The sequence below is a fragment of the Artemia franciscana genome, chromosome 16 (genome assembly GCF_032884065.1).
Source record: "Artemia franciscana chromosome 16, ASM3288406v1, whole genome shotgun sequence".
NCBI lineage: Eukaryota > Metazoa > Arthropoda > Branchiopoda > Anostraca > Artemiidae > Artemia > Artemia franciscana.
In genome coordinates, this window is record NC_088878.1 from 30268366 (window position 1) to 30281194 (window position 12829).

The 12829-nt window shown below is 35.2% G+C and overlaps 1 protein-coding gene across 2 annotated transcripts in view; it reads left to right on the forward strand.

The window, feature by feature from the left end:
* LOC136037334 (regulator of nonsense transcripts 3B-like) overlaps positions 1-12829 on the forward strand; it is a 45425-nt gene that overhangs the window by 2804 nt on the left and 29792 nt on the right. For both annotated transcript variants that reach the window (XM_065720006.1, XM_065720005.1), the window contains exons 2-3: positions 575-788; positions 12568-12771. In XM_065720006.1, the coding sequence (XP_065576078.1) occupies positions 602-788; positions 12568-12771 (391 nt within the window). In that variant the 5' untranslated portion in view covers positions 575-601. The remainder of the gene's footprint in view (positions 1-574; positions 789-12567; positions 12772-12829) is intronic.

Consider the following 12829-nt stretch of genomic DNA (forward strand, 5'->3'; position numbering starts at 1 on the left):
TTTGACTCTTTCTCTCACCTTTACTTTTTAAAACAGTTATAGGCTATTTAAGTTTCTCTTCATGCATGCTCTTTTAGCTTCATCTGCGTTCTCTTTCTTCTATGTTTTCCTTTTAAAAAATTAGCATAGTAGACCTGCTTACAAATTCACAAATTTTCTTGAAAAAGGGGCTCTGAATTTATCATTCCATGGAATTCTTTTAAATGAGTAAGAATTACCTCTGGTAAGAGGGTTTGAGTGGATTAAAGCTGATTTTGTCTCCTTTCCTCTCCTTCTAGATACCTGTGATATAAAATACATATGGCCATAATGTTACACATAATTTGACAGTGTCCTGACGCAAGACAATGCTTATAGGAATTTTTCTTTCTCCCTTTTAATATTTCTGTGGGGAGAAACTTACCAGTTTCTTATGGTGTTTTTGCGAAAAATAAGTTTTTTTTATCTACCTTACACCTCACTAGCTTACACCTACTTAAATATCAGAATTCTTTACTTTAGTTATTATTTTGCTCTGTTCATGTATTTTGCCTATTTATGCTGTCATTAACATCTATGAAATCTATTCTTGTAGATAGTTGTGAGATGTCTCCCTCCAACAATGAAAGAGGAGGAGTTTTTAGAACAGATTCAACCTATTCCGCCTAATGATTACTTTGTATATTTTGAGCCATTTGATACAATGGTCCAACCTTCTTACTCACGGGCATATTTCAACTTCATAAATACTCAAGATGTCTACATTTTTCGAGACAAGTTTGATGGCTATGTCTTTGTAGATGCAAAAGGTGAGTGTAAGTCAGTGCTCTTCTGTTTAGATTGGTTATTGGCTGACATAGAGATCCTCTGGCTAGACTAGAAGGATCCTAAGACTAGACTCTAAGACTTGAGGGATCTAAGACGACTGAGCAATGAAATCCATTATTTGAGGCATCAGTTTCCTTAGGAAAATGTTATTCCCTCCAAATATCTGGACTATGTCTATCTATATTTACATAGTCAGTCTGGATTACAGGCTGTATTCACTCAATAAAGTTTTTAGATATCTTCCATATCCTTGCACAGATTGGATATAGGGGGGGGGGGTTCGTCACTTCCCATTTTAGTACTTGTCCTAAAGGCCTTGTGCAGTAAATCTGTAAAATCTAAGCCTTAAAGTGAACTTTTTTGTGTATCTTTCTTGCAAAATCCTATACCTCCCCCTTTTACTCACAAGGCTTGCATATATTTGTATCTATTATTATTTGTTTTTCACTCAAACTAAACAATAGCACAGTGCATGAAGTAAAAATTAAAAAAAGAAGAACCAAGCATAAAAGGTGGAAAAAACTAAAAACTGAAAGAACCTACTAAGGTGATCTGGAGAAATACAAACGAAAGCTGTGTGCAGTGTGTGCAGAGCTTTTTATGCAGTAATTCTAGTTTTGCTGCAATATGTGTTGGTATTTAGAAGCTTTTGATTGTCAGGACTGAGAATTGATTTTCACATTTTATAAATAATTTTTAACCCTGAGTAAAGTGTCAATACTGTCTATTTTCTGTCACTCTTTAATATGGCAATCAACAAGCATGACTTGTTGATTTTTCGTCTTTTTTTATATTTTTTCACCTTGTTTTAGTAGTTGTGATAAAAGTAATTCTAGTTTTGCTGCAGTATACATTGAAAGCTTTTGTATTTGGAAGCTTTTGTTTGACAGGACTTAGAATTGATTTCCAAATTTTATAAATAATTTTTAAACCTGAGTAAAATTTTAATACTGTCCATTTTCTGTCACTCTTTAATATGGCAATCAACAAGCGCGACTTATTGATTTTTCAACTTTTTTTTTATATTTTTTGATTATGATTTTAGTAATTGTGATACAAGTAATTGATAAAAGTAATTCTAGTTTTGCTGCAATATGAGGAAGCAGAAATTTTCTAATAGAAATCTTTTTTTTTCATCCACAGCGGTAGAAGCAACAAAAATTTACAAAATCTAAAACGATTTGTTGGTATTATTTGTTTGTTAGTTTGTTTGGTAGAATATATCCAGAAAGTGGAATACTGATTTTACTTTTTCTTGAATTCCTTTGAAATCTGAATAGCCTACATCTGTAAAATCTGAGGATAATGTGCTGACTAGACGCCCAAGATGAAAATACTTTAAGCTCGTATTTGAAAAATGGCGGAGATGCCATATCTTGCTAAAACTAGGTATGTAGTCATGCTTGAATCTTTAATCTGCATAAGATAAGATTTATTTCTGAGAAATATCTATCATAAGCCAAGATGGGTTGAATTAGCACTTTAGGTTCAATAAACACCAAAAACAAAAATAAGCAAATATAATATGGGTGGTCTGAAAAAAAACCAATCAGAATGTTAAAAAAGTTGTGACAATATAAAAAAAAAATTGGAAATTGCAGAATTGAAAGGGAATAAAACGAATAAAATCTCAACGACAATTTATTCTTATGACTAAAAACTACAAAACACAATTTAGTAAAAAAAATAATATAAAAAGAAAACTCAAGGTAGTAATTCGTTTGTTTAATATGCAATGAGTGTAAAAAAATATTTTCGATGAAAAGAGTCTTAGGAGTTGTTGTGTTACATCTGATATTTAAAAAAACGGGTATGAGGGGCTAGATTTTAATTCATCTTCACCTACGAATGTGATACGCTTTTCAAAATTTATACTGCTTATTTTGTAACGGTTTGACAAAACAAATGACATAATATTCATACTGCTGACGCAATTCCTTGCTGTGGGTATGTCACAGTCTAGTGTGAGCTATTTGGTGCCCTCAATTTCTGTAGGATAAAAAAGATTTCTAATTTTAATGAAAGAATCCGTGAACCTTATCTATATATATAAAAATAAGTTGTCTGTCTGTGGATCTGTGGATCAGGTGACGTCATGTTTCTGTGTCGGCTGACGTCATGAAATTAGTTGTCGTCATTTTTGTTATGACGATGCTTAGTATATTGTAAAAACACATTAATTTGGTTAATAATATACCATTTAAAACACCAAAATGAACATGCTGGAGTAGTCACTCGGTGAGAGAGGGTGTCAGAACGGATAATGAAGGTCCCAGGTTCAAATCCTGGTTAGGCTAAAAAAGGTAAAAAACTAAAAACTAAAAAAAAACTGAAAAAACTAAAAAAAGGCAAAAACTACAAAAAAACTAATAAAAAAAATAAAAAAGCTAAAAAACTAAAAAAACTAAAAAAGGTAAAAAACTAAAAAAACTAAAAACTAAAAAAAAAACTAAAAAAAGGAAAAAACTGAAAAATAGAAGAGAAAAAGAAAACTAATAAAATTAAGAATAAAAATAAAAAAAAAATAAAAAAGATAAAAAAAAAGTAAAAAGAAAAAACGAAAAAAAACTAAAAAAGCTAAAAAAAGGTAAAAACCAATAAAAAACTAAAAAGAAAAAAAGGAAAAAAACTAAAAAAATTTTTCATCTAAAAAACTAAAAAAAAACTAAAAAAGGTAAAAACTAAAAGAACTAAAAAAGAAAAAAATAAATGACAACACTCAAAGAGAAAGCGACCGGGACAAAAGGAATGTTCGATTAGCAATCAACAAAGCACCAGGACACAATGAGTATAAATGACGACCAGGACATAAGTAAAAAAAAACTAAAAAAACTAAAAAGAAGGTAAAAACTACAAAAAAACTAAAAATAAAAAAACTAAAAACTAATAAAAAATCTAAATAAACTAAAAAAGAAAAAAAAAGAAAAAGGAAAAAAATAAAGGAGAAAAACAAAACTAAAAAACGAATGTATATACAGACCGGGACACCGGGATACAAATGACGACCGGGACACAGGGAATATAAATGACGACCGGGACACAGGGACACAACTACAACGGGGACGCCGGTGGGCACAGGGGGATATAAATGACGACCGGGACACCGGGACTGGGAATGGTCGATTAGCAATCACCATCAACAAAGCTCAAGGGCAATCATTAGAATCATGAGGTATAGATCTGAATACGGATTGTTTTCCCATGGACCATTATATGTTGCATGTTCAAGAGTCGGTAAACCTGACAATCTATTTATATGCACAGACAATGAGCCCGGTCGTGATTTGTGTCCGGGTGTCCCAGTCTGTAATTTCTCTTTGAGGTTCCCGGTCGTCACTTATATTCCCTCTGTCTCGGTCGTCATTTGTGTCCCGGTCTGTAATTTCTCTTTGAGTGTTTTTTTCTTTTTAGTTTTTTTTTTAGTTTTTTACCTTTTTTCTTTTTTCAGTTTTCTTTTTCTTCTTTATTTTTCAGCGTCACTCTGAAGTACATATCGACGAACCTTTGTTTTTTTAACTTAAATCTGGTAGGCATTGATGACCTTATCCAAGTCGACAACTAATTTCATGACGTCAGTCAACACAGAAACATGACGTCACCTGATCCACAGACAGACAGACAGACAACTTATTTTTATATATATAGATATATATATATATATTCACAGGTGGGACATAGGGACACAACTACAATGGCGCGTAACTAATATGGCGCGTAACGACTTACGCGCGCGGGGGGGCTTGGGGGGGCGCGAAGCGCCCCCACCAACTAGGTGTTGGGGTGGCGCGAAGCGCCACCCCAACAGCTAGTATATATATACATATATATATATATATATATATATATATATATATATATATATATATATATATATATATATATATATATATATATATATATATATATATATATATAAATATATGTCTGTTTCAAGTTTCAACTTCGCTTTTTACTTCCCTTGGAAAAACTTTCAATTCCAGGTAAGGGGCTGTAATTTTCAAATCTTTTGAAGAACTTTTAAAAGACTTTTAAAAAACTTATAAAGAAAAAAATAATTTGTTCAAGCAAGCACTTGTCAGACAGTCTAACAATTTAAGAAAGTTCCTGAAAAGGAAATTGAGAAAGGCAGCTTCTGAGTATTACAATAGTAAAGTTAAGGATCTGTATTCAAACAAGCCAAAGCATGTTGGTACAATGGTACAGGAAAATTAAAGAGATTTGCGGCAAAAACCCTGTTGAAGTTAATTTTCATCTTTCTGAGCCCCCTTGTAAGATAGCCAACGATCTGAACCTGCATATTGCGTCCATTGTACAAAGTCTCTCCCTTTCAACTACTCCACATCTTTCGTCGAGTTCAATCAAATTTCAAGCCATCTCGTCTGTATGTCTGTATTCATCTAGAATTCTCAAAGCTGGCTAAAAAAAAAATGAATATATAAACAATTATTATTATTATCATTATTTTTTTTTAGACCAGAGTACTTTGTATCGAAAGAGTTGTCGTAGAAACTTTGAAAATAGCTCATTCGATTGGAAATTGTAAGGGCTAGTGCCCTTTTTTATGGTTGAAAGTGATTGGAGGGCAACTAACACTCCTCTCACCATCGTAATTTTGAGATAACCATTTTGTTCAACATATTTGAAATCCCGGAAATTATGTCTTTGGAGATGATCACCCCCTACAGCCCTCAGGGCGAGAGTTGTAAGTTGTGCCCTGGGGACATATAAGGTATAAATAGAAAAGGTGATCGTAAAAACTACGGAGGGGGCTCATTGGACTGGTAATCAGAAGTTATAGTGTCCTTTTCAAGATTCAGAGTGACCAGAGGGTGGATAACCTCCCCCCCCACCACAGCTTATATTTTTCCGAAATGCATCTGAAAGAAATTTTGACATGGCCATTTGTTGTCTTAGAAAATTCGAAAAGAAGTCATTCGATTAGACATTGAAAGGGCTAGTGCCCTTTTAATAGTCGAAAGTAATTGGAGGTCAACTAATCCCCCTCTCAGGCCCACCATTTCACCAAACACATCCAGTCAAAACTTTGAGATATCCGTTTTATTCAACGTAATTGAAAGGTCTGGAAATTATGTGTGAGGATGACATCCCGCCCTCAGAGCCCTCAGAGCAAGGGTTGTAAGTTATGGCCTGGGGCACAAAAGGTTTGTATATAAAGGGTGATCGTATAAACTTTGGAGGGGGCTCATTGGATTGGGAATCAGAAGTTCGAATGCCCTTTTTAAGATTCAAAGTGGTCAGGAGTTGGATACCCCCACCCACACTTCTCATTATCCCAAAATGTATCGAATAGAAATTTTAATATTGTTTTGTTGAAGAAACCTCAAAAATAGCTCATTCGATTGGAAATTAGAAGAGCCAGTTCCCTTTTTTTTAGTCGAAAGTGATTGGAGGGCAACTAACCCCCCCTCCCACGCCCACCGTTTCCCTAAATACATCTGATAAAATTTTGAGATAGCCATTTTGTTCAACGCAACGGAGGGTGGATACCCCCTACCACACATCGTGTTTTCCCGAAATGCATCTGATAGAAATTTTGGGATGGCCATTTTTTGTCGTAGAAACTTTGAAAACAGTTCATTCAATTGGAATGGAAAGAAACAGCGCACTTTCTGATAGTTGAAAGTGATTGGAGGGCAACTAACCCCCCTTACATGCCCACCTGTTCCCCAAAAACATCCAATAAAAATTTTGAGGTATCCATTTTGTTCAACGTAATTGAAAGGTCTAGAAATTATTTCTTTAAGAATGACAATCCCTCCCCCCCACTGCCCTCAGGGCAAGTCTTGCAAGTTATGCCCTGGGGGCAAAATAAGGTATGTATAGAAAGAGCGATCGTATAAACTTCGTAGGTGGCTCATTGGATTTGTAACCAAAAGTTTTAATGCCCTTTTTAAGATTCAGAGTGATTGGAGGGTGGATACCTCCCCCCTCACACTTCGTATTTTCTGAGATGCATCTGATAGAAATTTTGAGATGGCCATTTGTTGTAGAAACCTCAAAAACAGTTCATTCGATTGGAAATTGAAAGGGCCAGTGCCCTTTTAATAGTTGAAAGTGATTGGAGGGCAGCCAACCCCCTCCCACACCCAGAATTTCCCCAAACATATCCAATCATTGAGATAGCCAATTGAAACGAACGGAAATTATGTCTATGAGGATGTCAACACCCCACAACCCTCAGGGCGAGGTTTGTAAGTTTTGCTGTGGGGGCAAAATAAGATATATAGAAAGGGTGATTGTATAGACCTCGGAGGGGGCTCCATTGATTGTTAATCAGAATTTTTAGTGCTCTTTTTAAGATTGAGAGTGATGGGAGGGCGGATAACTCTCCCCCCCCCCCCTCCAAGCCTTGTATTTTCCCGAAATGCAACTAATAGAAATTTTGAGATGGCTTTTGTTGTCGTAGAAAGTTCGAAAAAGGCTCCTTTGATTGGAATTGGAAAGGGCTAGTGTCCTTGTTATTAGTCAAAAGTGATTGGAGGGCAGCTGCCCCCCAAACCCATCAATTCCTAAAAAATATCTAATCAAAACTTTGAGATAGCCATTTTTTTTTTGGTGTAGTTGAAAGGTATGGAAATTATGTCTTTGACAACTCCCATACCTTCTAAAGATCTGAACATAACTTGCAGTTTGCAGAAAAAATGGCTGTAGACTGTCAGTTTGATATACATATACTAATATATATTATTTAGAGTTTCGATAATTTTTAATTTATTAAAGTTAAAAAAGTTAAAACATTTTAAAAGTATTTTTTTTTACTTAAATCATACAGTAAATAACCGAGTCAAACTCAAAATGAGTAAAAATTAACATGAGTAGGGCTGAAAACCACCATGCCTTCTCAAGACGAGAACATGATTTGCACGTTACTGACAACAAAATACATTTTAAATGTTTGCATTTTTACTTTTTTAGAATGTTTTTACTAGATATATGAAGGCGAAAGTCCCCCCCTTGCATTCCAGTTGCAGCATGAGTACCTTTTTAAACACATCCAGTCAAAATTTTGAGACAGCCATTTTGTTCAACATAGCAGAACGGTCCAGCAACTATGTCTTTTGAGATATTAAGCATGTCAACCCCCCACAAGTCTACAATTGGCCCATTATGCTTTAGAACTAAATGTTGCTTTGAAATAAATCAAAAGGCATTGTTTTTATGGTTGCCACTAAGGCACCTCAGCAGTATGTTGAGAACGACCGGGGTTTTTAAGTTTAAACTTTTGGAGATACTAGTATTACTACTTCTGCTCTTACAATTTAAACATATAAAAAGAGTGTAGGTATATGAATATTATTTTGGAAAAAAAGGGAAGTACCTAACGATTTTATGAAAACGTTAATCAAACCATAGTATAATAAAGTTGATAAGAGTGAGTGTCGTAATTATCGAGGCATTATTCTGGTGTCTGTAGGTAGCAAATTACTTAGTAATATGATAATCTTTAGACTTAGAGATTTTGTAAACAAAGTTTTAAGTGAAGAGCAGTGTGGTTTTAGAAAAGGTTGAGGATGTGTCGACCAAATTTTCACTCTTAGTTTAATAACAGAGAAGTTCCTTAGTTGTCAAACACCTATGGTCCTCAGTATTATAGGTTATGAGCAAGTGATCGATTCTGTTGATAGAAGAACTTTAGCAAAGTTCTTATCCTTCAATGGTATACCAGAATAATACATTAAAGTAATTAGTGCTATATATAATACAGCTGTGGGTGAGGTAGGAAATGAGGTTAGTAACTGGTGTTGTATTAAATCAGGAGTTATGTAGGTTTGCGCTTTATCCATTTTTATATGGAGCATTTTGATATACTTTGTCTTAAGGAGCACAGGAAAGGTAATGGGAGACCACGGAATCAAATTGGGAGGAAATACTGTTTTGGACTTATATTATTCTGATGATTTAAGCAACCTAGATGAAAGTATGAGCAAAATGAATAAACTTTTAGAGGTTTTTCGAATTCAGGGTTCTAGAATAGGCTTGAAAATTAATGTTAAGAAGACTAAGTTACTAAGACTAGGAATAAGTGAAGATGAAAGTGTGACGGTGGTTAGCGAAAAGATTGATTTGGTCGGTAGCTTCACTTATCTGGGTAGTATTATTATTAAAGATAGTGGGAGTAGTGCAGGTGTTAAAAGTAGACTTTCCAAAGGCTCAGGTTTATTTCACAGTTAAAAAAGTTTGGAAGAATAAGAAAATATGTCTGCAAACTAAGATTAGAACATTGGAATGTACAGTGATGAAAGCGGTCAAATATGGCTCTGAAGCATGGGCCCTCTGAAAAGCGGATGAAGAATTACTACATGTTTTTCAGAGAAATTGTTTACGGATTGTTCTGGGTATCCGGCTGACGACCATATTTCAAACAGTAGGCTGTATGAAAAATGTGGTTTAATCCCGCTTTCTGGGGCTATAATGAAAGAAAGGTTGAGGTGGCTAGGGCACGTTCTGTGGATGAAAGATGACAGATTGCCGAAGATTGTTCTTTTCGGCCAACCATCTAGGGCTAAACGGAAAGCAGGTCGTCCTCGTCTGGGCTGGGAAAATGTCACAAAGAAAGATTTAAAGAAAATTGAAACTTCCTGGGAGAGTGTAAAGAAGGAGGCTTGGAATAGGTTGGAATGGAGGGGAAGCGCGCGTAGCAGTGTCGTAACTGCCTCAGGCAGCTTGGAGCTGCGGTGAATTGTTAGTAGTAGTAGTAGTAGTAAGTATTTCGAGGTTGTCAAAGAGCATAGACAAAATCTTTTGGGAACAATATTAAGTGTTATTTTTCAGGTCAACTTCAGAAGCTTTGAAATTAATTTAAAAATACTGTTTGATTCAGGATTAAAAATTGCTGAAAAAGTTTCTCTAGCATTAATTTTAACCCCACACTACGGATTCTTATAGAAAATTAAATAAAAAAAACTAGTTTTTTAACTGAAAGTAAGGAGCGACATTAAAACTTAAAACAAACAGAAATTACTCCGTATATGAAATGGGTTGTCACCTCCGCAATCCCTCGCTCTTTACGCTAAAGCTTTTAATTGTTTTAAAAAGCAGAATTGTGGCAAAGAGTCAAACTTTAGCATAAAGAGCAAGGGATTGCGGAGGGGATCCAATTTTTTCGTTAAGATTCTATGACTTTTAGGGGGTATTTCCCCCTATTTTCCAAAACAAGGCCTTTAACTATTTTCTCAGGCCTTTAACTTTTGATGACAAAGACTAAATTTGATGAAACTTATGTAATTAGAATCAGCATGAAAATCCAATTCTTTTGATTTATCTTTTAGCATCCGTTTTTTAGAGTTTAGCTTACTATTGTGCCGGGTCTCTCCTTACTACAGTTCGTTACCACGAACTGTTTGAAAACTGAAAAATATAGAATATTATTTTTTTCATGATACAAGAACCTCATCTATGGTAAATCCAGGGTTATTGTGGCTAAATTTGACTTTTTGCTGTTAATGGGATAAAGCTTCTGCATTACTTTTAGGTTATTTTCATATTAATTTATACACTCTAAAGATAGATTTTTAGCTAAGGCGAATTTGAGAGACATTCTCCAATTCCTAGTATAGGTCTTTTTCTCTGGGTATTTTATCAACGTCATCTTTTTTCTCATATTGACTAGCTCGCCATCTACATCGCCAATTGCACCTAGTGCCATCTTTGTTGCTCTTCATATAGCACCGGTCTATAGTTGCCAAGTATTTGTTTCCCAAAAAAGTGCACTGAGTCGTTTATCTTCAACACTTGGAGAAGTCTGTGCAGAAGAGAGCGATAACGAACACGAAGGGCCGTATTGGTACCGGCTGGATTTCCATCCTTAAACTGCTGGGCTAGGCAATTCGGGTATCTGCACTTTCCTAAGGTCAAAAATCCCCCGCCCCCAAGTTCTGAAAACCCCGTGACGAATTGACATCTGTTGGCTTCTCGCTAAGACCGTGAACCGTGGCAAATAGCTGTCCTAAATGCAAAAAGAACGTTACAAGAGCTCAAGGTGGAATCGAGTGCGGAGAGTGCTGCAGCTGGTTTCACTTTAATTGTGCTTCAGTAACGTACAACAAAGATACAATGGATAAACTGGAGAGAAAGTGGCTCTGTCAGCAATGGAAATCTAAATCTTTTACCCCCAAAAGCACTCCAGTACAAAATAAATCCGCTTTAACACCAGCTAATGGACGTTCGGTTACTCATCCACCAGGAACACCGATCCCATTACTCACAGGCTTGGATTCTTCTCATTCAACTTCTACTTCCCAGCAAAGTAACACTGCTCAGTCAACTTCCACTTCCCAGCAAAGTAACACTGCTCAGTCAACTTCCACTTCCCAGCAAAGTAACACTGCTCAGTCAACTTCCACTTCCCAGCAAAGCAACACTGCTCAGTCAACTTCCACTTCCCAGCAAAGTAACACTGCTCAGTCAACTTCCACTTCCCAGCAAAGTAACACTGCTCAGTCAACTTCCACTTCCCAGCAAAGTAACACTGCTCAGTCAACTTCCACTTCCCAGCAAAGTAACACTGCTCAGTCAACTTCCACTTCCCAGCAAAGTAACACTGCTCAGTCAACTTCCACTTCCCAGCAAAGTAACACTGCTCAGTCAACTTCCACTTCCCAGCAAAGTAACACTGCTCAGTCAACTTCCACTTCCCAGCAAAGTAACACTGCTCAGTCAACTTCCACTTCCCAGGAAAGTAGCACTGGCGACTGCTCGTACTGTCACAAGTGGCAGAACATTGCTTCTCGTTGCAGTGCTTTTTCTGCTCAGAGTAGAAGCACGCTGGATGCAGATCATTGCATGCAGATTTATTCCTAGCGATTAAGCAACTTGACAGCAACTCATAACCGTTTAAGTACGAGTGTACAAGCTGCTTGAAAAGGAACGAAATATAATAAACTTAATAAATTTGAAAGATTGGTCATAAAATTAGTACAGGAAAATACCTGTGAAATAGGTAAGAATTAAAAAAAAACTGAATGAACTTCTAAGGTCAGTTATAAAGTCTATAGAAAAATACAAAGTATGAAATAAATGCAGAATCTTATAAGGACAGTCATAAAATCTACACAAAGAACAACGAAAAATAAAAATCTTAATAAACTTAAAAGGTCAAGTAAAAAGTCCATACAAAAAAAAACAAAATATAACAACTTAATAGACTTGAAAGTACAATAAAAACTAAGAAATAGATAAAAAAAACTCAATAAAATTCAAATGTAAGTCATAGAATCGATGCTAAAAACTACAAAATGCATCAAATCATAATACAGTTCAAAGGTCAGTCATAAAATCAGTATAAAAAAAAACTGTAATATGTACAAAATTACAAAATTTAAAAGGTTGACAATAAATCGGTTCAAAATATAGAATAACCTGACAATTTATAAAAAATCCGTCTTAAAAATCCAATTTATAAAATCCAATTTATAAAAAAAAAAAAAAAAAAAAAAAAAAAAAAACCTGTGAGGTCGAAAGATTGTCGAAAAAAACATGGGAGCATATTGATTTAGAAGAGTATAAAAGCAATAAAGTCGGGAGTGACCCTGTATATTGACCCTGTAAAGAGTGATTCCATGTTTCTCATGAGTCAATTTGTTCAGAGTTTGCAATGGGTTTTGCTATTTTTGGGTATATTTGTGTTCCTTAAACACCGTTTCTGTAGTTTCACTAATATCACAGACCGTATCGAGGGTCCATTTACGAACTAGCCTTCCTACGCATACGTAGACTCACTTTTTTTTTTTTTTTTTGTAGGCAACGAGTATCCTGCCATTGTTGAATTTGCTCCATATCAGAAAACACCCAAAGGGAAGAAAAAAGATGATAAAGTGAATACAATTGAAAATGAACCAGAGTATATTAAATTTTTGGAAACTCTCGAAAACCCAGAAGCATTTGTGCTTCCAAACGCCCAAGTTATCTTAGAAGAACTAGAAGAAAGAAACAAAGAGAAGAAAGGTAACTTGTTTCTATTTTTGAAGCTTCAATATTTTTTGTTCAAAGGTTGTAAGCCTAT